Below are 26527 nucleotides of genomic sequence, written 5' to 3'. Positions count from 1 at the left end.
AGAGCCACATCCACAAACAGACCACAGAATGTTGATATCTAAGATTACCTTAGGTTACCTTCTATTTTCCACTGGAAAATACATCTGTATATATGCATATACAAGTACTCATATAGATATATACACATACACAGTTTGTGAACACACAAACACACATATACATACACATACTTGCACACACACAGAGTTGACACCTCACCTATCTGGAATTCAGCTATCCAGCGCCCTCATCTATCCGGGACACAGCCGAGAAACAAGGAAGTAAGCAAAAAAGGCATCTGAGCAGCCAGATTAGATGTTCTTGAAGTCCATGCACTAAAGCTCATGCACTTAACTCCTAGGAGAAACCGTAAGGCCCCAACTCAGAGCTTGTTTATCTTAATTTTATATACAATTCGAGCACGTTGGGTCAAATGAGAAGTTGGACCTGGAGTTGCTGTACACAGGCAGGCTGGTAACAGCACGGATGACAGACGACAGCTTGAGAGCAAGATGAGGAAATAATATAAAAGACACACAAACCATAGGGCCATTTAAAGCAGGGGCACCTCAGTCAGCCCTGAGAACACAGCTATATCCCAGCGTCCTTTATTAAGGACTACCGGATGCCTTCAGTGTGGTTATAATTTGTTCATGAGGCTGTCTTTTTAAGAAGTTTTTTTTTTTTTTAATGCTTATTTATTTTGAGAGATAAAGAGAGAGAGCGTGTGAGCCAGGGGAGAGAGAGAGTCTCACACAGGCTCTGAGCTGTCAGCACAGAACCCAACTTGGGGCTTGATCCTATGAACCGTGAGATCACGACCTGAGCCAAGATCAAGAGTCAGACGCTTAACCGACTGAGCCACTCAGGTGCCCCTTCATTAGGCTGTCTTAACGCAGGGTGGGGATTATGATCTGGAGAGAGTTCCGCCGTTATATCTAAAATAAAAATTAATTTTGAGCTAAAAAGTGAAAGCAGGTGGTCACCGGCAACCCACAGAACTTAGGTGGGCAAACCTGGATGGGGCTGGCCCAGTGTCTTAACTTTTCTCATCTGGGTCCCTGGAGAGGCTGGGCGGGCACGCCCCAGTTCTCCACAGCCCTCACGGCTCCCTTCTGTGCAGTGCTCTGCTGATTCACGCATTTGTGACTGTCAAGGACGAAACACATCTGAGCCTGTGCTGCTCAGGGTGAACCCCCAGCTCCCTGGGAAACTAGGCTTTCCAGAACAATCCACTCCCTCGTGGAATCTAAGGAGTGAGGTTATAGTATTTGAATTTCATTCATCCTATATTCTTTCCCCTCTCTGGTCGTTCTATTCCAACTGGATGAGTGGAGTTTTCCTTTCACAGGTACAAAGCCTGATGGACAGATCATAATTCTATCCAGTGTGAATCAGGATTGTCTTTAAGAGATCCCAAAATACACACGGTAACTGGCGAGATGGGCTCAAAACCAACTGAGGTGCCTCAACCATTGCCTCCTATCTGGCACAGTGAGATTTAAAAAAAAAAGAGAGAGAGAGAGAGAGAGAGAGAGAGACAGTCACACCATAACGGCACAGCACACCTTCCCTGTACCAAACCCAGCAGAGAGCCGTCTCTTTTTAAACAGGAAGTAGCAGCCATTCTATATGGATGGGCTGGCAGCTGGACACATGGGGTTTTAACGTTACCTGGCATGGCATCCATGGAAATATAGGGCTCAAATGGAATGGCCTTCTTCCTGTTACGGGTGATTAAGAAGACACCCAAGAATGCAATGAGGCACCTGAGAACAGGGGCAAGGGAGGGAGAGAAAAAAGGCCAGAGTGAGGTTGGGGGGGGCTACTTTCAAGCCCAGGTGAGGGGGAAAAGAGGGTCACAGGCCACAGGGAGGGGGTTTGCTGCTGAACAGCCCTGGGGAGGCTGGGGGGCCTGAGATGGGCAGGGAGCAGACTGGAGATAAACGATGGCCTCACACACCCTTACGCTCGGCACTGCGTTAATCAGGATAAATTAGACTCTTCCTGGGCAAAATGTCTTCCCTTCCATTTGGCCTGTGTCTTCAGAACCTCCCCTTAAAAAATATTTTTTTAATGTTTATTTATTTTTGAGACAGAGAGAGAGAGAGAGAGAGAAATGAATGGGGGAGAGGCAGAGAGAGAGGGAGACATAGAATCCAAAGCAGGCTCCAGGCTCTGAACTGTCAGCACAGAGCCCGATGCGGGGCTCAAACCCATGAACTGAGAGATCATGACCTGAGCTGAAGTTCGGACGCTTAGCCGACTGAGCCACTCAGGTGCCCCCCAAAATATTTTGTTTAAATCAAAAAAATTCTTTGTGGCCTAAATTCAATCAGTATAGGAGAGAAAGAAAAAGTGAAAAAGCCCCTGATCTCTCCCTAATCCCACCCCCCTCCCCCCGCAGGTGTACATTCTTCTAGAGTCTTTTCCTTTTTCCCTAGAGTTTAGATAAATAAACATGCTTTCTAAAATCTGAGGTGTGGGGCGCCTGGGTGGCGCAGTCGGTTAAGCGTCCGACTTCAGCCAGGTCACGATCTCGCGGTCCGTGGGTTCGAGCCCCACGTCGGGCTCTGGGCTGATGGCTCAGAGCCTGGAGCCTGTTTCCGATTCTGTGTCTCCCTCTCTCTCTGCCCCTCCCCCGTTCATGCTCTGTCTCTCTCTGTCCCAAAAATAAATAAACGTTGAAAAAAAAATAAAAAATAAAATAAAATCTGAGGTGTGATTTACATGCGGTAAAATGCACAAACCCTAAATGTAGCGCTCGATGAATTTGGTCCGTGTGGACACTTGTGTGATCGCCACACAGGTCCACAGAGGAGACATTTGCATCCCCTCCACCCCAGAAAGTTTCCTCACGCCCCTTCCAATCCATGCTAACCCTGCCCCAGAGGAAGCCACTGTTCTGACCTCCTCTATCACCCAAAACTTGATTTGCCTGTTCTTGAACTTCTTATAAGTGAAATCATACAGCATGTATATACTCTGTCTAGTTTCTTCCACTTAATAAACTTTTCATTATTTACTTATTTCTTTATTGTTTGTTTGTTTGTTTTTGAGAGAAGGAGAGACAGAGCACAGGAGGGAGGGGCAGAGAGAGAGGGAAACAGAGTACGAAGCAGGCTCCAGGCTCTGAGCTGTCAGCACAGAGCCTGACGCAGGGCTAGAGCCCAGAAACTGTGAGATCATGACCTGAGCCAAAGTCAGATGCTCAACTGACTAAGCTACCTGGGCGCCCTGCTTTTTAAATTAATTTTAGAGAGAGAGAGTGTGAGCAGGGCAGAGGCAGGGGGTGGGGTGGGGTGGGGTTGGGGGGAGAGAGGGAGAGGGAGAGAGGGAGGGGAAGAGAGGGAGAGGGAGAGAGGGAGAGGGAGAGAGAGAGAGGGAGAGGGAGGGAGGGAGAGGGAGGGAGGGAGGGAGAGAGGGAGAGAGAGAGAGAGAGAGAGAGACAGAGAGACAGAGAGACAGAGAGACAGAGAGAGAGGATAAGTAGGTTTCACTTCACCCTCAGCATGGAACCCGAAGGGAGACTTGATCCCACAGCCCTTGGATCATGACCTGAGCCAAAATCAAGAGTCAGATGCTCAACTGACTGAGCCACCTAGGTGCCCCTACTTAATAAATGTTTTTAAGGTTCATTCACCTTATTGTATATATTAGTAGTTCATTGGTTTTGTTATATTGAATCCACTGTCTTAATATACTATATCATTTGCTTTCTACTCTCCTGTGTATAGACGTTTGGGTTGTATCCATTTGGACATATGATGAATAAAGCTACTATAAATATTCAGGTACAAGTCATTTTGTCAATGTGTACTTATTTGTTTTGGGTATATATCTAGATGTGGAGTTGCTAGATCATAGGGTAGACTATACATTTTTAAAAAATGTATTTTTTTCCATTTAATATATCCTAGACATGGTTCTATGTCAGTACCTATAGACTGACCTCAATTTTTCAAAATGGCAGCATGGTACTTTATTATATGGACATACCACAATCTATTTAGCCTGTATTCTATTGCTGGGTATTTAGGCTACTTCCAATTTTTTCCTTGTACAATTAACTTTTTAACTAAAAAACAGCCTCATACATGTGTCTTTGCGTCCCATTTCAATGATTTTTCCAAGATAAGTGATTAGAAATGGAATGTTGCATCGAACATTGCTCACTTACAATTTTTATTGACATTGCCAAATTGTCCTCTGGCATTAAACATCCTCTCGGTGTGGCAGAGAGCTGGTCTCCTCGTCCTCTCCTCTTGCCAACATGGCTTATTAATCCTGTTACTTTTTGCAAAATGATGGCATCTCATTTGGCTTCAAAATGCATTTCTGGGGGGGGGGACCTGGGTGGCTCAGTCAGTTAAGCATCTGAGTTTTGATAGAGGCTCAGGTCACGAACTCATGGTTGTGGGATCGAACACAGTGTCAGGCTCTGCACTGAGTGGAGCCTGCTTGGGATTCTCTCTCTCTCTCCCTCTCTCTCCCCTCCCCCTGTTTCGTCCCCTCCCCCTCCTCTCAAAAAATAAACCTTAAAAAAATGCATTTTTGTGATCTGGGGTGAGGCTGAGAGTCTTTTCATGTGTCAAAATGGGATCTTTTCAAAATGACAAGGAGATTAGAGCCCAAAAGAGAAGAAGGGGGAGGGAGATAATGCCCTTTGGGAGGAAAAGCCTCACCCTCTGGAGGACAAAGCTCTAAATCCTGGCTGCTCCCTGGGATCTAAAGGATTGCCTGAGATCCTTTAGCAATAGTGGGGCCAGAGAGGCAAACTGCCTGGAGTTCTCTGGCCCCAGGCAATGCCCCAGGCCAGACAGCAGGACGTAACTCACCCCAGTGCAAACATACAGATGTGTAGCGCATCCTCCCCGATGAAGTCCAGGTAAAATACTGCGCCTGGAACAGCAGAAAATAGGAAATATGGGTGAGCTGTTTTCAAATCACCTTCTTGCCAGTCTGTCTAGCATTTGGCTAAACTCTCTTCCCTGTAGGAAACCAAAGTGATCAGAAACATCATGACCAGCAGGGCAAATGTCAGAAGAGTGGAATAAAAGCCATTTCGGGGCGGGGCGATGGGGTGGGGGGGGGGGTGGGGAGACAGACTGTCTTCTCTTTCTCCTACACTCCTCTTATCTCCATCTTGTTTTTCTATAGAGTTCTCATGGACCCTGCACCCAGCCTCCCCCAATTAAACACACTATAAACGAAACTACAGACTTTCTTTGCCAGTTTTTATATACTCCCTTCCCCCGCCTTTCATAAGAGGGAAAGGCAAGGCTTGGTGTTAAGCTGTCAGAGCTCTTTAACCTCGCGTGGCCAGCAGATGGCAGGCCTGCAGGCCCGCTCCTGCACCGGGAGCCACATGGGCCTGGCTGCCCTCACCTGCCTTGCAGCCTGCGTCTGTCTGGACTCATTCTACCTCCCGGGGCTTCATGTTGTGTCCCTGAGCTCCTGATTCCTGCCCAGCTTCTGATCATGCTGTTGGCTTTTCCTTTCAACCCTGACTGGACCCAAGTTCTGGATCATGACTTAAGTCAGTGCAGCGGGCTCACTTTCTGGCTGCTCTGGGTCAACGCCTCCCGGGATCCCGGGTCCTGCTCTCAGCACAGGCTCTGGCAGGACGCGTGCCTACCTTGTTCCCCCCTCTGTGAGCAGGATTTGGCACGCTTGTCTAAAGGGCAGTGCAAAACATCTGGCTTTACGGCTGGGCCTTCCTCAAAGGGAGGCACACTGTTCTTATCGGCCTTATTACCTCGGAGATTTTCATCTTCATTGACCCTTAAAAACAAACACACTCTGATATGCTTGCAGCCTCCGAAGCCACCTCAGAAGAAAAAGTAGGGGTGGAGTAGAAGAAAGGGGGCCTGCCAAACTGATGACGGCTTACTCAGCACCTATTACATTACAGATGCTTCATCCGGACATAATCTCTAAAAATTATAGAGAAGAAATCTGTGATCACTTAGTGGAGCTAGCAGATGATGGCAAAAATCGCTGGAGAAACTTTGTGCCAGTTGTACAAAGTACATCTTGTGTGTGTTTCAATTCTAGGACGTGAGTGTTATTCCCATTTTATGAATGTGGAACTGGGGCTCAGAGAGGTTAAGTGATTTTCCTAGGGTCACACGGCTCTGTGTCTGTGCTAGGATGTAAACCCGGGTCCCTCTGGCCCGAAATCCTGCACTTTCTCTATGACGTCATACACGACTCTGAGAGGTAGAACAAGTCCGCAGAACTGGCCTTTTGAGAGAGGCAGAGCCCTGTCCCTCCACACTGGGCTAATGTCCCTGCTGCGCAGGTGGGAGACAGGAATCTAGCGATCGCCACCCTTACCTGCTGTGATAGCAATGGTAGTGGACAGAATGTAGCCCACGCTGGCAATCAAAGAGGAGTCGTACATCTGTGAGGCTTGACTTAAAAACCTTAAACACAAGAGCACTGTGGTCAGTGGGCATGTCAGGAAGGCTGAGGTGAGAGCTGATGACAGTAGGCTCGGTTTGAAAAATGAAGATGGCACATGAAGGAACATCCCTTGGGTTTACAAAGATGCCACCCCTGTGCCTCTCTCGGTCTGGGGTCCACGCTTTTGTTCCCATTTGTCCCCTGGACAATCCTGTTCCCCACGTGGGCCATGCCTTCCCGGTCTCATACCTCTCTGGCCACAGGGTCCTCGTCACCCGAAACGCCCTTCTCACGCTCCTCCCGTCACTGTCGCCAGCATCCCCACCCCACTAAAAAGAGCCACTTCTGTCCTTGTATATAGTCCAAGAAACTTACAGCACTTAGCACATTCTGCCTATTGCTGTAATTATTAAAAAAAAAACTTTTTTAATGTTTATATTTGGAGGGGGGAGACAGTGCACAAGTGGGGGGAGGGGCAGAGAGAGAGGGAGACAGAATCAGCAGCAGGTTCCAGGCTCTGAGCTGTAGCACAGAGCCCGACATGGGGCTCGAATCCATAAGCCACGAGATCGTGACCTGAGCCGACGTCGGCCGCTCAACTGACTGAGTTACTCAGGTGCTCCTGTAAATTATTTTTTTAAAACAAATTTTCTTCTTAATGCAAAAATAATGTGCTCGCTGCAGTCAGTACGGGAAAGAGAGAGAGAGGAATTAGAATCATTCCTAATCTCTCCATCTAGGATGAACACTCCCTCATCTTGGAATATATTCTTTGTCCATTCTCTGCATAGCATTTAGTTATTACTACCTAGTTGCCTACACCATGACATACATCCCACTCAGTTGTTCTCTTCCGTTAGTGTGGCTGCCCTTCCCCCTACCCCAGGGCTGTGAGTGTCCTGGGGACAGCGACTATTGCTCAGGCCTGTGTGTGCAGACCGGCCCGGCACACAGCGGGCCCTCGGTGGACGTGTGCTGACTGGGTGAGTGAGAAGGGGGAGTGGGCATCGGATTCATCTCTGGAACCGTGGGGTGCTCAGCACAGAGCCTGGCGCTGGGTCGGCTCAGGGGTGATGACCAGAATCTCTGTAGTAGGACTAAAGCCAGTAATAATCCACATAATAGGGGTGCCTGGGTGGCTCAGCGGGTTAAGCATCTGACTCTTGGTTTGCGCTCAGGTCATGATCTCATAGTTCCCTGGGTTCGAGCCCCACTTTGGGCTCCGTGCTGACGGCGTGGAGCCTGCTTGGGATTCTCTCTCTCTCTCTCTCTCTGTCCCTCCCCTGCTCGTTCGCTCTCTCCCTCTCTCTCAAAATAAATAAACATTTAAAAAATAATCGCCATAATAATAGTCATCATAATCATAAAAGAAGCTGAGATGTTGTGGACAGTACTCTGGGGACGGTACTGAGCGCTTTATGCGATTCTCTTAGGTCGGGGCCGTTGTTGTTCTCACTTGCGGACAAGGAATCTGATCCCAGGGAAGCTGAGGGAAAGGCCTGGAGGGGAGAGGCTCTAGGGCCCAACACTCAATCCGGTCCCAGGCCGTCGGGGGCCCTCTGCCGAGCACCGGGTCTCAGACGTGGACAAGGCCCAGGCCTACCCTTAGGACCACCGCTTCCGAGAGAGAAACGATCACCTCGCTCTACGGGGAAGATTTCTTGGGGGTAAGAAATGGCAACTTTCCGTTTTCCACCTAACAGGTGGCTCCTGGGGGCCGCACAGCTTCAAGAGTCCACGAAGCAGACGCCTGCCTGGGAGGAGACGGGAGGCGAGGCTGCCGGTGATCACACATTTCTCCCATTTTGAGGCGGCGGGAAAAACAACGTCCCTTCCGGGCTTCGTCTTTCCGGGGGCACAGAGCCCCGCCCCACCACGTGACAGCTCGGCCAATCAGCGACCCCTCTCCCCCCCACAGCGGCTGCCTAACCTTGGCTGCAGGCTGTGTGGTGGGATCGTTCTGCCTTCCCTACAGCTTCCGAAACAAAGCAGATCGGGCCCAGCGCCCGGAAGAGACCTGCGTGCAGAGGCCCGGCAGGAAAAGGGTCTGCGACTCACGCGGCTTGGTAGACAGCGGTGGCCACCATGCACACGAACATCACGTAGAAGATGGGGTAGTCGAGCTGCAGGTTCCCCTGGATGGACAGGACCAGCATGCCAGCCACGGCCTTCACCGTCACCACCGTCATTGAGCCTGCAGAAGGTGAACAGGAGGGACGGATGCAGGGAGTCGCCCCCTGAAAGTCAGTTTATGACCCCAAAGGACTTGATGAAAAATACAGAGCACTGGCAGAGCCAACCCAGTGACCGACGTGGCGAGAAGAAGCCGTTTGCCTTGGCTCTCTTATGCCCCTTCCATGAGCTGCCCTATCTGTGCTGCTACGTCCAAGAAGAGAAGAAAGCAGAATACCAACAGGCGTCTCCAAATGTCATTTCCAGACTCCAGCAAGAAAGGGCATTGAGTCTAAGTCTGAACGCGAGTGGCAGCGTTGTGCCTGGAACATGGTAGGAGGTCAAGACGATCTTTGAATGGATAAATGAACTTTTGAGTATCATTCTCATGGCAATCACAGGGAAAAGAAACATGGTGTGCAAGGAGCTCTATTTTTTTTTTTTAATGCTTATTCACTTGTATTAAAAAAAAAAAACAAACATTTTGTTAGAGGTCCCTGGATGTTTTGGAATCCTACCCCTATGTGCCTGCACATACTTTTCCGATAATACATGTTTGTGTATTTTAAAGTGATACCCACGTACCACTGTGCTTATATGGTATTTACATTATATAACGGCTGCAGGAGAGATCATTGCTCACCTCACTATGGAGACCACTGCTTTATCCAGTGGTGCAGAAATGACTGCTAAGCCTAAACTGTCCGATCCCCCCCCGCCGGAGGAGGAGTGAAAAGAAACCACTGCCAAGTGTGGGTACAAATGAAGCCCTTTATTCTGGCTGAGGTGCTCCGCTTTCCCATTTTTCTTGGCTTCTGCTCCTTTTCCCTCTTGCTAACAACCCACCACACACAGCGGCTTCTGGGCCCCTCGGCTACCTAGATGACGGTTGTCAAACAGCAGCAGCCAGTGAAGACAGGCACTTTCGTGAGGGTGTCCTTGCTGGTGAGAAGGGGACACAGGGAGAGCAGCCAATGTGCCTTAGGGCCTTCTGGCCTTCCTGCTCATCAGAGGGACCCTGACCTTCCAAACTGCTTTGCAAACAAGATCACCAAGGAAGGGACCGCCACTATAAGTTACTGCACGGACAGACCTCTAAAATATGCTCAGTGAAAGACGCCAGTCACAAAAAGCCCCATTATTAGAGGATTCCGTTTATATTGTATACTTCAAACAGGTGAATGTTATGGTGGGTAAATTATATCTCAATAAAGCTGTTTTTAAAAAATCAAAATGCTGCAACCTTGGCCCCTGTGGCCCCTATCTGTGTGGCTGACGGCCTGTGACTGGTGTGGAGGCTCGGTGTGGGAAGGACACAAGGGCGGCAACACGTCTTGGGCACTTGTGCTGCTCTCATTTACCCCTGGTCACCCCCCCTGAGATTTGGGTGTTCTCCCAGGCCTATTTTTAGAGGACAGTGTGGCTTCAACAGGAGGGAGTCACCTGCCCCAGGCTACAGAGGCCCCAGGGGGTAGCAGGAGGCCCCCCCCCCCCCTTCTCCTTCCCCTGGAAGTCCGGGCACATCTCACAGCCCGATTAGTATATCACACTCTATGTGGGGTCAGGCCTTGCCCCAGTCTGATTCAGGGGCCATTTCCCACATTGTGCCCATCCCTCCCAAAGGAAAGAAAAAGCAGGTGACAGAGCAAAATTGATTCCTGCTTTTGAATCCAGCACTCCTTCCCAGCCCGACAGGCTTCCATGAAGCCTTAAGGAGGCAGCTGTTGGAGCCTGCCCCACCGCTGACTTCTCTGAAATAAACTCTTACCTCCCTCGCCCTTACCCTGCTGTCTTCTTCTTCACTGTAATCACCACGGCCCAAACTTCTCCAGGATCTATGCATTTGTCTGCTTGTTTATTAACACTTCCTCCCTTTGGAATGGAGGCCTCCCTAGGGCAGGGGTTTGTCTGTCTTGTCCACCGCTGTGGCTCTCTCTCTGGCACCGTTCCTGGCACTTAGGGGACTCTTGGTATTGGAGCAAGGACACTGAACGCAGTCAGCAGAGTGACAGAACTGACGGAAGCCACCTCCACTCGGCAGGGACCTTGTGGTGCTGCCCGATGGTGGCAAAACTCAACCACCCAGACCCCCACTCACCGAGTAAGGCCACGAGGAGAAGAATCACGACGATGTTGTTGGCGTTCTTCTCCTTGTAGAAGTACAGCAGCAAGCAGAACAGAATGATCTCGACAAGCTGTGGAAGTCAGCAGGCGGGGAGGTCAGTGGTGGCCGTGGGTGTGGGCAAGCCTGGGAGGCCCTGCTGGGCTGGGCTGGAGTTGATGCTGCTGGTGTCACTAAAGTCACGGAGTTGAAAGTCATGGAAGGATTCAACTCCTTCAGAGTTGACAGGGAATTGAAGCACCCAGCATTTCCCAAACTCTCCCGTGGAAACGGGAGGGGCTCTGAGTAAACTCTGAGTGAATCTCTACCCTCTGGGTAACACTGATGAGGAGTTTGCTCAGGGCTTTGAGGGGGGTGCGCTGGCCTCACACACGCCCTGTCTTACATGGCCGGGATTCATCAGGCTGAGGTTTCTCCCCACCTCACTGCTCCGTGGGTAACCCCATTAAAACTGAAGGTGGGTCAAAGAGGGAGACACTAGGGGCGCCTGGGTGGCTCAGTTGGTTAAGCAACCGACTTCGACTCAGGTCATGATCTCACAGTTTGTTCGTTCGAGCCCCGCATCAGGCTCTATGCTGACAGCTCGGAGCCTAGAGCCTGCTTCAGATTCTGTGCCTCCCCCCTCTCTCTGCCCCTCCCTGTCTCGCACTCTGTCTCTTTCTCAAAAATAAATAAACATAAAAAAAAGTTTTAAAAAATAAATGAAAAAGAAAAAAGAGGGAGACACTGTTCACTGAGGAGAAGAGCTCTTTGGTTGAAGTAGAACCTTTGGCTTAAGTATACGTGCCCCTGTCCCCTAACCAAACCTTCAATGTGCGTGGCTTGGTGGGGTCGAAAGAAAGGACATTTGGAGTCAGCGAGGCCCAAGTTTGAAATTGGATCTGCTTCTACAATGGTTGTGTGGCCGTGGGCAAGTCACTTAATATCTCTAAGCCTCGATTACCTCATCTGTGAAATAGGGATTACGATTCTTACTTTGTAAGGCCATAATCATCGCTAACGCGTAACGAACTCATAAAGGCGCCAGGCACTTTGTAAACACTGTGTCTAGACTAAGGTCGTTAAATCAGCACAATAATTCTGTGAAGTAGGCACTGTCACAGTGCTAGCTAATGAAATGGCAGAGCCGGGATCCGAACCTGGGCAGTCTGGCTTCAGGGCCCGTGCACTTTCCCACTAGGCTACGCTGCCCGGATGCGAGAGGCCCAGGGCCTAGGGTGTAGAAGGCACTCATAAAAAGCAACGCAGAAACATTAACGGGCATTTCGAAAAATTTTTAAATTCCTCAAAATTGGAGACCATAAAAAAAAAAACCAAAACCCCAGCTGTTTTCATTTTTCTGTTTCTTCCTGCCTTTGTTGCAGTGAATACATATTTTATCTACTTGTCATCACAGTCAGCGCAGTTTTGTCCTGGGCTGTTTTTAGTTACCAAAAACAACTCTCGTATTTTCTGAAGTTGTCATAATTATCTTTAATTGCCGCAACATACACCATCAAGCAGATGCAGTTGCTCATCAACATTGCTAACCATCGTGCGTGCTCTCAGGGGGCCCGGTTTTCTAGCCATTCTTCACGAGGCTTAAATGCGTGCTGGCATAGGCTTGGTGCTGCTGCGTACGTGACCTTGAGTCCCGGGAGCATGTCTCCTCTCTTCCTTTCTTTTTACCGAAGTATAGTTGACACACCATGTCACGTTAGTGTCAGGCGTACCACACAGCGACTGGACAACTCTATCAACTCTGTATATCATGCTCTGCTCACAAGTGCACCTGCCGTCAGTCTCACGTGCACCGTGTCTGGCACACAGCAGATACTCCATGAATGTTGACCGAATCGGGCCACATCTCTCTAGCTGGCAGTGTTAGGTCACAACAGAGACGTACTCACGTCAGGGGACTGAAATCTATCAGCGGGAGGGAGGGGGGCAGGGGCAAAGGCAGGGAAATAAACAGCTCCCGTCAAGGAGAGGTCAAGGCCAGGTACCCCACTAGAGAGACACCCCTTAAGTGAGCCAGTTCGAGCCACACTGGAGACCGGGGCCTGCACAGAAGCCCTATGAGCTGCCCTAACGTTACCTTTCACTCATTCTAATGCTAAGATCTCCTATGGGTGGGGTTTTCTGCCATTTTTTGTGAATATACAATATATGGACTAGCACGTCAACATGCTAATAAGCATGTGCAGCTGAACCAAAGTGCCTAAGAAACAGAAAATGCATCAGTTCCTTAATGTGCCCAGCTCCCTGCCCTTGCCCTCCAGCACACTGCATAAAAGCTTCCTGCCCTAACCCCACGGGGAGACAGTGCTTTGAGAGCTATCTCCCTGTCTCCTTACTTGTGACAAGTAATAAAAGGTCTTTGCTTTCAACACTTCCTCGGGTTGTGTTCAATTGGATGCACCCCAAGCAGCGACCCCTTGAGTTCGGTTACAGCGGCAATGCCTTGGAGACACAAGGAGACAAACAGAGTAGGTCACTGGGCATCTGCCAAGGGCTGGGTGATTGCCGCACCACCTCACGTCCCCCAACCACCAGCCCCGGGCCAGTGACTCCCACCAAGCTTACACAGAAGGAGGCAGAGCTTCCGGTTAGGTGACCTGGCCAAGGTCACACAGCGCATGACAGATTCAAGCCCAGGACTCCCTAAGAGAAAACTGTGTTCTGGGGTTAAGCTTTTCCTGAAGAGGGGTGTTCTTTGGCTCTGTCCTGCCAGAGACAGGGTGTGGAGAAATGGCAGTCTCCACGCCCACCAGCTACACGCTGGGGCTGGCTGACGGTAGGGAGATGAGACAGTCCCAATCTGGGGGACATCTATCCTCTGCCTTGGGAGCAAACTAAGGAAAAAGGACGTTTCAGGCCTGTAGAGCAGTCCCAGGCTGCTTGTGTCAGAGGAAAAACAGTCAACACCTTCATCAGCGGGCCGTGGCGAAGGAAGGTGGTCTGTGAAGCCAGGCAGGCCCGACTTCGAATCCAGCTCTGCCCTCGTGGGACTCTGAGCAGTCAGCTAACCTCCCGACGCGTCAGTTTTCTCCTCCATAAAATGGGGAGAAAAACCTTATAGGGTTCTGGGAGAATTTGAGATGATACGCAAGAAAGTGTTTAGCTCAGTGCCTGCCTGGCATAGAACAGGAATATATACCGGCAGCTTATTAAATACCTTACATGCTTCCTCAGTTTATTTGTAGACCTAACGTGGGACGTAATCGGGGCTAGGGGTTTAAGAGACAGTTTCCAGTGTCTCTGGAGTCTCTATTAGCTTCCAGCAGCTGTGTGATACTGGGAAAAAATAAATAGGTAACATTTCTATGACTGTTTAAAATGTTAAGTGTTTTTCTTACCTTAAAAGTCTTAAATGATCACTGGAGAAACTTTGGATGATGCATAAAGACACAGGTGAAGTGAACACTCAATCATAATTCCAGCTCTCGGAGACAATTATAGATAGAGTTTCTGTTTCTCCGTCTAGTCCTTCACATATACATTGTACACACACACCTACACTATCTCTAAAAACTAAAATTATCGTATTATATGTGCAGATTTAGACATTACCCAGGATATGAGTGAAAAAGGCATTTCCCATGGAGTACATCCTTGCCACAAGCACGGTCTTTGGTGCTGTGAAATACGTCATGATTCACTTGAATCCCCTATTGCTGGATATTCAGGTGCCCAGGGTCTAGGACTTGATGCTCCCTCCTGCCATCTTGGGTGGAAGGCACAATGGCTTCTCTTACCATGTACAAGAGAAAAGGCCAGCTCACGAGGTGCCTGGTGATGTTCTCGCCTGTCATCTTCTCGTGACTGTTGGGTGCGAATGTCACCAGCAAGTAGGTGCCCACGATGGCCAAACCGCAGCCAACAAAGGACAAGACGTAGCGCCCTGCAGAGAAAGGGAGGCTGTCACAGGGCTGGCGGCAGGTTGGGCCTCAGGCCAGCATGTGCTTCTGGTACCTGCTGTTGTTGTTGTTGTTTTTGGTTTTTCTTATCTTCCTTATTGTTATTTAAAAAAAATTATTTTTAATGTTTATTTATTTTTGAGACAGAGAGAGACAGAGCATGAACGGGGGAGGGTCAGAGAGAGGGAGACACAGAATCTGAAACAGGCTCTGGGCTCTGAGCTGTCAGCACAGAGCCCGACGCGGGGCTCGAACTCACGGGCCACGAGATCATGACCTGAGCTGAAGTTGGACACTTAACCGACTGAGCCACCCAGGCACCCCTTCCTTATTGTTATTTAAAAAAAATAACATGTAATGTTGAAAACATTTTAGTGAGGTGGGGCACGTATACAAAAAAGTGCCCGATGAATTCTCACAAAGTGAACACACCCACGTAACCAGCACCCAGATCAAGAAAGGGAACGTTAGCAGGACCCCAACATCCTCCCTTGTGTCTCCTCTGAATCACTAGACCGTGGCCTCGGGAGAAAACCTGGACTTCTAACAGGTGCCGACAGTTTACCTGGTTTTGTACTCTATCTACGCGGGCTCACACACTACGTTTCCTTGTGTTTGGGTTCGTGCAACATTAAGGTTTGGGAGCTCGTGAGATTCATCTGCATCCTGGTGTGGGGTGTAGGGCTGTACGGTGTATCCATTCTGCGGCTGATGGGTGTTTGAGGGCTCTCCAGTTGCTGGGTGATAACAAATAACCAGCTAGGAACATCCTTGAGCGTGTCATTTGGAAAACATATCGTCCGTATTTCTTGTTGGGTGTAAACCGAGGAGTGCCGATTCCCTGGTCAGGGGATACACCGACGGTCAGCCCAGTAGTTACTGTCAAACGGTCTCCCAAACTGGTCGCACCAATTGCCACTCCCACTGGGAGAGTGTTAGAGTAAGACTGCCTCTTTTTTTTTCCTTCCTGGTAGCCATTCTGATAAGGCACCGTGGTTTTAATGGGCATGTTACAGGGGGGAGCATTTGAAAGCTCGGATCACTTTATGGGCAACATAAAAAACCAAACGTAACAAAACCTCACAAGCAAACCTACAGAGCCTACCATGTACCTTTTGAAAATGACCTTATCCTTTCCCGTCGGCTGGTTAACCTAATCCCGAGAGATCGGTCCAAATACTGTCAATATTCTATTCCACAGACCTGTCAGAGGTTGTTAGAGGGGTGGGGAGTCTCCTGCCTCTTCCCCTGGGTCCTGTCACACTCCAGTTGCACCCTGGGGATTTTGTGAAAAACCTCTGGAAGTCCAGCCCAGACCCAGGCAAGCTTTGAAAAGGGCTGTGAGTTCTGACCTATGCCTGGTTACCACAGGCCTCTGGATTTTTGTGGGATGGAACTAACTATATATTTCATTCCATTGTCTCCCAGAAAAATGTGATACCACATCACATGTCTTTAATTTTCATTCTAGGCCTCATAAGGTACTCAAAAACCAGTTGTTCATTTGTTCGATGAATGAATGAGCCACGGTTAAATTCAATAATGAGTTCTGTGCTAAGATATACAAGTCTGTTGTCTTAAGTTTTCTTCAGGCAGGGAAAGGTCTTACTTAGCTCCATGCCTGTGGTGAACAGCACAGGTCTAGCACTGGGAGAATGTTTGCTGAATTTAATGGAACTTTATGCAGGACAGCCATGTACAGTTGTATAAATTGCTCACTGCCTAAGAGCACCTAGCTGAAGCGGTGATGAGGGCTAAAATCTAGCCCATGCTCTGCTCACCAGGTCATGTACCCATAGACCTACAGATGTCCAGAGGGGCCATCTTTTTCCAATTTACATAGGGCACTGCCTGGACTAGCGTGTCTCTTATACCAGGACCACCTAGAGTGAGCCTGGAAGGAACATAAAACTCTACACTGGTCTCAGAACCAGTCCAGCTACCCCTGTACCCTTCCTCTGTCATCGGGGCTCTACCTCAGATCACTCTGAGCAAAAGACTCTTGGCATCGTATGTTTGCTGAGCAGTGTCAGATTCTTTTCTTTTTCAAGCCTTCTGGCCCTGTCTCGCTCTTATCCGGCACCAACGATTCGGAACAGTTGTTCCCAAACTTGGCCACGTGAGCAAGTTCATTTGGCTGCACGCTCTAATCTGGTTTGTAGAAACAATAAAGCATAACTTGTGACCTCTTGTCTTTGACCTCCATGTTTGTTTCCCATTGCTTTAGAACTCATTTAGGGAAAGAGGGTGCCTTTTATCAGGCCTCCTAAAATCCCAACAATAGATGCTCAGTAAATATAGATTGAGTGGAATGAATGAAAGCCCTTTTTAAAAAGTCTCGCAGATGATTTTGTTGTGCAGCCAGATTTGGGAACCACTGATTAAAAAACCCAGCTCTCAGGAGCCTGATGAGGGTAGAATATAGAAGCAGAGAAGGGAGCAGGAGACAGATGATCTCTAAATTGGGGTGAGCTGGCTTTATAATGAACAAACGGCACAAGCGTAACATTAAGAACGTGGACTCAAATCAGTGAACTTACTCAGGAAGTCTTTAGGTTTCCATTTTTCTTTGATGAATATGATTCCTATGATGGCGCTAGCTATAAAAAAAAAAAATAAGTAAAAGCACAGGGAAAAGAAAATTGAGGTTGCCATCAGCCCAACGGAGTCCCTTTGCCCAGGCCCTGGGGTTGACTCGTTTGCCTTGGAACTTGGTACTCCTTGGTACCTCTCCCTCATGCCCCCCTCCCCAAAACTCAGTCCTTCTGGTTCTTCTGTTATTCCATCTCGGAAAGGGAGGCTCCCCTCTGAGCCTTCCTGAGGATTTCCCACAGGCCCAGGAGCGCTGGGGTTGAGTACCTGCAGTGTGACGGGTGATTTGCACAAGTCGTTTCTGGCACATCTACCCTCCGAGGTGGGTGCTATTATTCCCATCTGAAAAACGGGACACTGAGGCTACGAGAGGTGAAGGACCCACTCAGGACTGTGCAGCTGGGAAGGGCTGTCGGAGGCCAGGGCTCCTGCTGCTTCCACTGCCATGACTACCTCTGACACTTTCCCCTGGTTCTTCTCTCTTCCTCTCCAACTTGCAGGTTACTGCTCGGAAGGGTGGGGCTGGCATTCACCGTGAACAGACCTGGGTGGCCATTCTCAGCGCTGCCTCTTCTGGCTGTGTACCGGTGGGTAAGTCACTACATGGGAGTCTCAGTCTGGATTCAGCTCACACCAGCTCGCTGCTTGTTAAATATGCAGGAAGCCACTGTGGTTTCAGGCATGGTGGGCTGTGAAATCAGCCATGGTGGGGGTGTTTGCTCCATATAAATTGGAATTCCTTCCCCCCACTTCCGCATCCTCCTTTTCCTTCTCTCATTTTCTCTCTCTGAATGTTGCTTCATCAGCATATCAATGAAAATACCTACTTCTCTGAGTTATAAGGGCAATTAAATGAGATAATACATGTAGATAATTTGTTACACAGTAAATGCTCAATAACTGAGCTATTATTACTATTAAAGTGCCTGGAATAGTGACTGTTAAGTAATAGGTGCCCAAGAAACTGTAGTTATTATTTTAATGTTTATTTATTTTTAATATTATTTTTTACTGGGTGACTTAAGAAGCTCTGAGAGCCCCTTACTTTCTAGTGGCTGATACCTGAGAACCCATCATTACAATTCAGATTCTTATTGTTAAGAATTTGATTATTGAATTACTAAATTATTAAAATTCAAAGGCAAATATTTAAAGCACTTGGTCACCTATGTCTCATTCTGAGTAAAGGTTCTGAAGTCCTTTTCAGATCAGCAATGGGCAGAAGACAAACGTCAATACCCGTAGGGGCTGTGTAATAAAATAAACATAGAAAGTGGGCCAGATTAGACGACAAGGAAAGGCAAGGACTGGGGTGACCTCTGCCACAACTAAAGGCATTCAGATTATATTTTATTTTTTAAATGCTTATTTATTTATTTTGAGAGAGAGAGAGAGAGAAAGAGGGAAAGGGAGGGAGGGAGAGAGGGAGGGAGGGAGGGAGAGAGAGCATGTGAGCAGATGAGGGGCAAAGAAAGAGGGAGAGAGAGAATCCTACACAGGCTCCATGATGTCAATTCAGAGCACCACCAGGGCTCAATCTCACCAACCATGAGATCATGACCTGAGCCGAAATCAAGAGTCAGATGCTTAACTGACTGAGCCACCCAGCCACCCCCAGATTATATTTTAGAACAATACTGTGTGAGAAAGGAACAGAGTGTGTGTGAACACCTCAAGTGTCTCGTGGGCTTGGCTTGAGTGTCTTTTTCTTTTATCTTTTCATTGGCTCAAATGTTCTGAAACCCTGGCTCAGTGATTACAAAAATGACAGAAAAATGGCATGTGAGAAAATGAACAATATATTTTTTTGTTTATTTATTTTGAGGGAGAGAGTGAGTGAGTGGGGGAGTGGGGGAGAGAGAGGGAGAGAGAGAGAATCCCAAGCAGGCTCCACGTTGTCAGAGCAGAGCCCGACACAGGCCTCAAACTCATGAACCATGAGGAGATCATGGAGGAGAACCATCAGGAGATCATGACCTGAGCCGAGATCAAGAGTCGGACGCTTAACCGACTGAGCCACCCAGGCGCCCCGAGAAAGTGAACAATGTTTTAAAGATGGTATCAGTTGATGTAAAAAGATCAGAGAATAAGTTGAATGTGCAGTTTTTAGAGGTGTGAGACACCTGAACCCTATGAAAGCTTGGATTATCTTGATGAAAGGGTCCAAGTTTCTACCTTCCTTCTTCAGTGGAAATAAAAGGCAATTCTGGTACACTTTCTGAATTATTTTTAAGCAGATTAGGGAGCCAGACAGCCCCCCATCTATCTATACCCCAGGCCCGCCACTCACTAGCTGTTGTGATTTGGAGGAAGGAACTTCACCGCTCAGTGCCCCCGTTTCTGTAAAATGGGGATAATGACAGTACCTCAAAAAGGAGGATTAGAAGGATTAGTATCTGTAAAGTGCTAAATGCAGGACCGGTGTGTATGAAGCCCTTTGTAAGTGTTAGCTATGTGGCCAAGCAAAACGGTGTTTTGTTTCACTAGGACGGTGCGGGCGCAGGCAGGTGGGTCCCAGGGGAGTGGTGCAGGGAGCCTGGGCTTACCAATCACGGAGACGGCGCTGAGGGGCACGATCAGTGACAGAGGAGCGAAGGCATAGGAGGCGAACACACCCAGCTCGCCCAGCAGCATCAGGAACAGGCCCAGCCACCATGTTTTGGTCTTGAAGTAGGCCCGGGGATCCTTGGAGCCTGCCAGGCGGATGTGGCAGTACTTCTAGAAATCCGAGAAAGAATGTGACTTGCCCAGATGTTTGGGGAAAGATGCTGCGATGTATGTATCCTAAGTCTACCCCCCCCCCCCGCCCCCACCTCTTCATTTAGGAAGGTTTGTCAGGTGCTGGAGTCCTTGTTCAGAGGGGAGGCAAGCAGTAGGGCTCTCAATACCCGACTGTCACTCTAAGACAGAAGTTCTCAAACTGGCTGGAAAGCCTCAAAAACTCCTGGGGAGGTTCTGAAAATATAAACGTCTCGACCTCAGGGGAGGTGTGGGGGAGGCCTGGAAAGGTGCATTTCTTTTCTTTTTTTTTTTTTTTTTTAAATTTTTTTTAACATTTATTCATTTTTGAGACAGAGAGAGAGACAGAGCATGAACAGGGGAGGAGCAGAGAGAGAGGGAGACACAGAATCCGAAACAGGCTCCAGGCTCTGAGCTGTCAGCACAGAGCCCGACGCGGGGCTTGAACTCACAGACTGCGAGATCATGACCTGAGCTGAAGTCGGACGCCCAACCGACCGAGCCACCCAGGCGCCCCAAGGAAAGGTGCATTTCTAATGCACGTCACAGTCTGGAGTGGGAGCTGTGGTCTAGGACCCCCATGTTAGCCCGGCCTTGGCCTGAGTGTCTCCCTCTAACTGCAATGCCCAGGACTCCTCATGGGCACCTCGGGGTGCCTGCCCGGCCCTCACTCCCTTCTGTAGACGCGCTGGGACAGCCCCGGGGGTATCCGTGGACGCTGCCTTCCCTTGGTTGGATACTTGGCCCAAGTATGGCCAACAGCCTTTGTTCTGGAAGTGCAGGCTCGGGGCAGAGAAAGTGGGGTGGTGACTGAAGAGAGCCAGGCAGACTTAGAGGACCACGGGGCTCCTTAGGGGGGACCGTGAGGCGGGCTCCAGAGAAGCAGATGTGGAGGCAGGGATGCCGGTCTGTAGAAAGAAGAGCCTGAACCAAACAAGTGGCTACGAGACCAAAAACACACAGAAACACTCCCGCACACGTGTGTGCGTGGGAGCCGAGATGTACCCGGTGCCCATGTGTGTTCATGTCCCTGCTCCGGGTTCACTGCAGCTAGAACCTGAGTAAGCACTGGCAGAGCGGAGCCAGCCCACGTGCTGTGGGACATATCCTGTCCACGGGTGTCCCCAAAGCAACCTCCGAGGCAGGGCTTGGGAGCAAGCAGCTGCTTGCCAGCTTGGATGGGCCAAGGGGGCCGGCTTCCAGAGCAGCTGCTCCAGGGCCCCCAGGGATTCTAAGTAATGGTGAGTGCTGTCATCAGAGCGGAGGGGTGATGGGGGGGATGACATGGGGGCGAAGAAGATTCTGGAACAACCCACAAGATATTGTAGGCCCAGCCCAGGAATGGAGTAGACAGCGTCCCACGGTGAGGAGGCAGCGGGGTCCACACCAGACGCCCCGGCTGATCAGAGCTGTGTCTCCACTGTAGACGGTGCTGGTGACTGACACTTACCTGCAGGTTAAGCGCGATGCTGACCACAAGGTGCCCGAAAATTGCCAAAAGGGCGCCGATCAGGTTTTCCTGTAAGGAAAATTCACAGGAGCAGATGTGAGCTGGGTCGAAGCTAAAGGGCCCCAGGGCACATCTGAGGTCCCACTGTTTGCTGTCCCCAAACCAAACCAGGAAAACATCTGCCACAAAGCCACACCCCTGACCTTCTATTGGAGTTTTACTACTCATGGTCAACGCGGCTGCTTTGCTGGTTTACAAAACATTGCCCTGAGCCGGATACTTCCAGAAAGCAACGTCCTTTGTCCACCGGTCATAAAGACCTGGTAAGGCCTGAATCTGCTCTGCTATTCCCTTAATGGGTCGACTCCCCGCAGTCTTGTGCAGGAAAGCAACATCAGAAATCAGAATTTACAAGCGAAACAAAGGCAGGAATACAATTTGCCATTTTATCAGTGGATTTGTCATGTTGCCAGAGGGGTCTCAATGAGACTGTTTTTTTTTAAGTTTTTAATATTTATTTTTGACAGAGAGACACACAAAGAGTGTGAGTGGGGGAGGTTCAGAGAGAGAGGGAGACACAGAATCTGAGGTGGGGTCCAGGCTCTGAGCTGTCAGCACAGAGCCCGACGCGGGGCTCGAACCCACGAACCATGAGATCAGGCCTGAGCCGAAGTCGAAGTCGAACACTTAACCGACTGAGCCACCCAGGCGCCCCTCAGTGAGACTCTTTAAACTGGCTAATGTGCTTAATTTTTAATCATTTCATTTATAAACATTTAATTTCTATCACCTTAAGAATAAGGTTCAGATTTCTTGGCATGGCATTTTCTTTTAACCTTAAAAGATAACTACCAAATATATATTCATTGTAGAACAGTTAGGAAATACAAATAAATGACAGGAACAGTAACAATTACGACATAATAGAAAAGCCACCTGTAATTCTAAAACCCAGAGACAACTCCTGCAAACATTTTGTTCTTGTAAACTTTTTTCCGTCCATAATTCAGATATGAATGACAATGTTAGTTCATTTGATAAAAATAAGACTATAATCCTTTTATAACCCATTTTTACTTAAGATATTACAAACACATTCCCCTGTCAAGCATATTTAATTCATCATTTTTAATAAATACCAAATAACTCGTCTTTTCGATGTACCGTATTTTTTATCATTGCTTCTCCATTATTGGGTATTGAGGCTGTTTCCTTTTTTGAAAACACTGCTCTAACTGAATATCCTAGTACATGCATTTTTGTGCATTTATGAGGATTACCTCCTTGGAATAAATTCTTAGAAGGGGGACTGCTGGGTCAAAGGGTACTTGCCTCAGCATTTAAACCACACTATACTATGTTGCCAACACACCCTCCGGGGTTATTTCACCACTAAACACCAAGAAATGTTCTATCTTAGCCAAATATGCATCCTCCCTCCCCAGGATGGGCCTTTCCCAACTCCCGCTAAGCTCAAGAGGTTCCTCCCACCAAGCCCACCTCCCTGTGAAATATGCCGGGTCCTTAAGGCTTGGGTGGGCCCTAGGAAATCAGTGGTGAACGAGACAAACACGGTCTTGCAATTCACCTGGAAGATCTAATTAGCAAGTTTTCGTAAGGCAGGAAGTCAAGCCTCTGTCCCTCTCTCCTCCCCTCTTTCCTGGAATGCTGAGGGCCTAGAGAGCTAAGAAGGTGGTTGTGGAAGAGGATGGGAGGAGGGAGGGGGTGTTTTCACTGACAGAAACCACCATGGCCTGTCCTTGACTTTGTCCCCAGCAAGGTGCAGCATTGCAAAATAAAGGCAAGATGCTGAGCTGGGAGCCAGGAGACCTGGGTTCTGGTTATAGCTCTGCTGCCTCGTCACTGCATGGCCTTGGGGGAGTCCCTTCCCCTCATCAGGCTTGTGTGTCCCCGTCTGGAAAATGTAAACGCCAGCCCAGATAACCTCTAAGGATCCTTCCAGCCCCCACCTAAGCCTCTGGTCACCTAAGCCAGACTGCCAACAGAAACCAAGTGAATGAGCAGGCCAGACAGGAACCTGACTTTCGTCCATTTCACTTTAGAAAACAACTCCTTAATAGAAGGTCATTGAGGGCATCTCATGGACCCAAGGGAGCTGGCTTCCACTTCTTCCCCAGAAGGCTCTCACTGCTTGAGCTGCACTTCCTTGGTCCTTCTCCATCTCTATTGATGTGTTTTTGCTGTCTCTCTCTCTCTTTTTTTTCAAATGTTTATTTATTTTTGACAGAGAGAGAGAGAGAGAGACAGAGCATGAGCGGGGGAAGGGCAGAGAGAGAGGAGACAGAATCCGAAGCAGGCTCCAGGCTCCGAGCTGTCAGCACAGAGCCCGACGTGGGGCTAGAACTCATGGACTGCAAGATCATGACCTGAGCCAAAGTCGGACGCTCAGCAGACTGAGCCACCCATGTGCCCCTGCTGTCTGTCTCTTCTTAAACAGACTTAAGCAGAAACCATGTCCTTCCTGTGGGATCACAAGATCTCAGAGCTAAAAAGGTCACTGGAGATCAACCAGGCCAGGGTTTCCCTAACTGAGTTCCTAGAGACGTCAATGGGATTCTGAGGCAAAAAGCACCACATAGTTAAGTAAGTTTGGGAAACACTGGATCCTGGGTGCACTGCTTGGAGGCCACAGTGCACTGGCAGGTCGGAGGGCCTCACGGGCAGTTCCTCCTCGGCCATCCCAGGTGTCCCAAACCTACTTGGCTCTAGAACTCGTAGTCTGCAGACATCTGTGATGCTCACCCACCTGCCATTTTAATCCCGTTCCTTTTGGTCTGGTAACAGCACCCTGATTTTGCTGTGGAAGGCTCCCTCTTGCCCCCTCTCCCCCTTGCAAAGTCTCATTGGGACTGTTATTCCAAGTGCTCTGTCCTCCCTGGACAAAGATGGGCCTAGACTCAAGCTTGAGCCAACCAGGCAGGTCAGAACCTCTCTCTGGGGTATAAATCTTGAACAGAGAAGCATGGAGGCCTGAAAGAAGGCTGGGCTCACTGCTGCCCAAGGCCAGGCCTGGGCAAATCAGGCCCCAGGGGCCATCATGGTGCCTGGGACTTCCCCAGACCTCCTTCTCTAGCCCTTCCTTCCATTCTGGGAGCAGCCCCACAGTCTTTTTTGCTGGAGTTGGTTTCTATTGTTTGCCCCACAGAGCCTGAGTCCATGCTTTATGGGATGCAGTTCGGGTACGTGTTTATAATGAGTCCAACGCCTAGTAAACCTGAGTGTTCATTTCTTCGAAGGATGGCTTTTGCAGACAAAAAAAAAAAAAAAAAAAGCGCCTATCTGTATTACATTGATTTTTTTTTTTTTTAAATTATATTTGCTAGGGACGCCTGGGTGGCTCAGTTGGTTAAATATCCGACTTTGGCTTGAGTCATGATCTCCTGGTTCATGAGTCTGAGCCCCGTGTTGGGCTCTCTGCTGTCGGCACAGAGCCTGCTTCAGATCCTCTGTCCTCTTCTCTTTCTGCCCCTGCTGTGCTCATTCTCTCTCTCTCTCTCTCAAAATAAATAAACTTAAAAAAATTATATTTGCTATAAAAAAACAGATTCACAAATTTAGTTTCTTTTACATAAAATCTTACGAAGGAACTAAGAAATGCTTGTAAGTCTAATAAACTGCACTTAAGAATATAACAAACATATGTCTTAAATATTCCAATGCCATTTACATACAATAAATTCTGTTATTCCTTCCAGTTTAAAAACCAAATGACAGAACTTCTGCTTCCAGCAAGATGGAGTGGACTCACTTTTTCCCATGCTTCCTGCTGTGTACAACAGGAAACCCTGGATGTTGTATACAAAGCAAACATGAGACAACTCTGAAAGGTGGAGAGGAGAAGACAGACAGGCTGGGGAGCTGAGGGCACAAGGAACGACACGGCAGTGGGTTCCCTGGGTTTTCTCCTCACCTCACGTCGCTCAGACTCGAAGCTGAAGAAACGGGCAACCTGGGAATAATAATGGGTATAGACAAAAAAGCTCTAAGAAAAGCCCGTGCTCTCTAGCCGAAAGACCAGAAGATGAGCAGTCAAGCAAGACAGAAATCTTTTATTGTTTTTATTAAAAAAAATTTTTTTTAATGTTTATCTATTTTTGAGAGAGAGAGGCAGAGTGCGAGTGGGGGAAGGGCAGAGAGAGAGAGAGGGAGACACAGAATCCAAACAGGCTCCGGGCTCTGAGCTGTCAACACAGAGCCTGATGTGGGGCTTGAACCCATGAACTGTGAGATCATGACCCAAGCTGAAGTCGGATGCCTAACCAACTGAGCCACCCAGGCGCCCCAAGACAGAAAACTTTTAGACAACTGCTGTGTTCCAAATGTCACAGGAAAAAAAAAAAAAAAATAGCTCCCCCGGACCCAATCCCCAACACCAGCATAGGCCAAGGAGGGAGCCTAGATTTCCAACCTTTCACAGTTATAACAAGGCACCTTAACCCACGTGCTGGGATTATCAGAGAAGGCCCAGGAGGGATCTGGGATCCGGTGAGGAGGCACCTCCCCACCCCACAGAGTGAGAAGAGCCCACACGGGGAGCGTGGACTTCTAACCCCAGCTGGCAGCAGTGAAGTCCCCTTCTCCTACTGGGTGGTGTCAGTGGAGGCCTAGTGGAGAGGCAGGACTTTTACCATGACACTCTCACAATTACACTGTCCGAGTTGGGGTTACCATTTCTGGTAAATAAAAGAGAATGATGCCTGCCAAACATCTCTCTCATCTCTGTATGCCCTCAAGAGGTGGGAATTGTTCTCCCCACCACTCGAATCTGGGTAGGCCTTGTGAATGAGGTGGAAATGAGGCTCTGGGACTTCTGGGCTCAGGCCTTATACCTTCTACTTTTGTACGGAGGGAATTCAACCACCTATAAAGAAGCCCAGCCTATCCATAAGGAGAGACAGGGGTCATGTGGAAGACCAAATAGATACATGAGTGGGCCCAGTCAACAGCAAGAGAAGAGAAAGGCCCAGCCATCTCGGCCAACTGCCAGCCGAGGCTCCAGACACGAGTGATGCCATTTTGGATTCTCCAGCCCCGGTCCAGCACTCCAGATGATACTGTAGCCCAAATTTGCCCTCTTAAGAACAATTTAAGTGTATAATGCAGTACTGTTAAACATAGGCACAAAGATCTCTGGAATTTATTCA

At 48.8% G+C, this 26527-nt stretch overlaps 1 protein-coding gene and 1 long non-coding RNA gene across 4 annotated transcripts in view; both read right to left on the bottom strand.

Moving 5' to 3' along the window:
• Positions 1-26527, bottom strand: part of NIPAL3 (NIPA like domain containing 3) — a 51271-nt gene that overhangs the window by 4857 nt on the left and 19887 nt on the right. The window contains exons 3-12 of one of the 3 annotated variants that reach the window (XM_086716049.1): positions 21363-21431; positions 19720-19891; positions 17122-17181; positions 14420-14565; positions 10659-10755; positions 8447-8582; positions 6320-6408; positions 4819-4882; positions 1655-1749; positions 200-231 (exon numbers count right to left, since the gene is read on the bottom strand). In XM_086716049.1, the coding sequence (XP_086572175.1) occupies positions 215-231; positions 1655-1749; positions 4819-4882; positions 6320-6408; positions 8447-8582; positions 10659-10755; positions 14420-14565; positions 17122-17181; positions 19720-19891; positions 21363-21431 (945 nt within the window). In that variant the 3' untranslated portion in view covers positions 200-214. Of the gene's footprint in view, positions 1-199; positions 338-1654; positions 1750-4818; positions 4883-6319; positions 6409-8446; positions 8583-10658; positions 10756-14419; positions 14566-17121; positions 17182-19719; positions 19892-21362; positions 21432-26527 lie in introns of those variants that run through there. The other 2 variants (XM_086716048.1, XM_086716046.1) reach the window with 2 other exon arrangements.
• LOC147577843 (uncharacterized) overlaps positions 1-26527 on the bottom strand; it is a 111908-nt gene that overhangs the window by 66249 nt on the left and 19132 nt on the right. The window lies entirely within an intron of this gene.

This window comes from Puma concolor, chromosome C1 (assembly GCF_028749965.1).
Source record: "Puma concolor isolate L17-30 chromosome C1, mPumCon1.1.hap2, whole genome shotgun sequence".
Lineage (NCBI taxonomy): Eukaryota > Metazoa > Chordata > Mammalia > Carnivora > Felidae > Puma > Puma concolor.
This window is presented reverse-complemented; position numbering and strand designations above follow the sequence as displayed.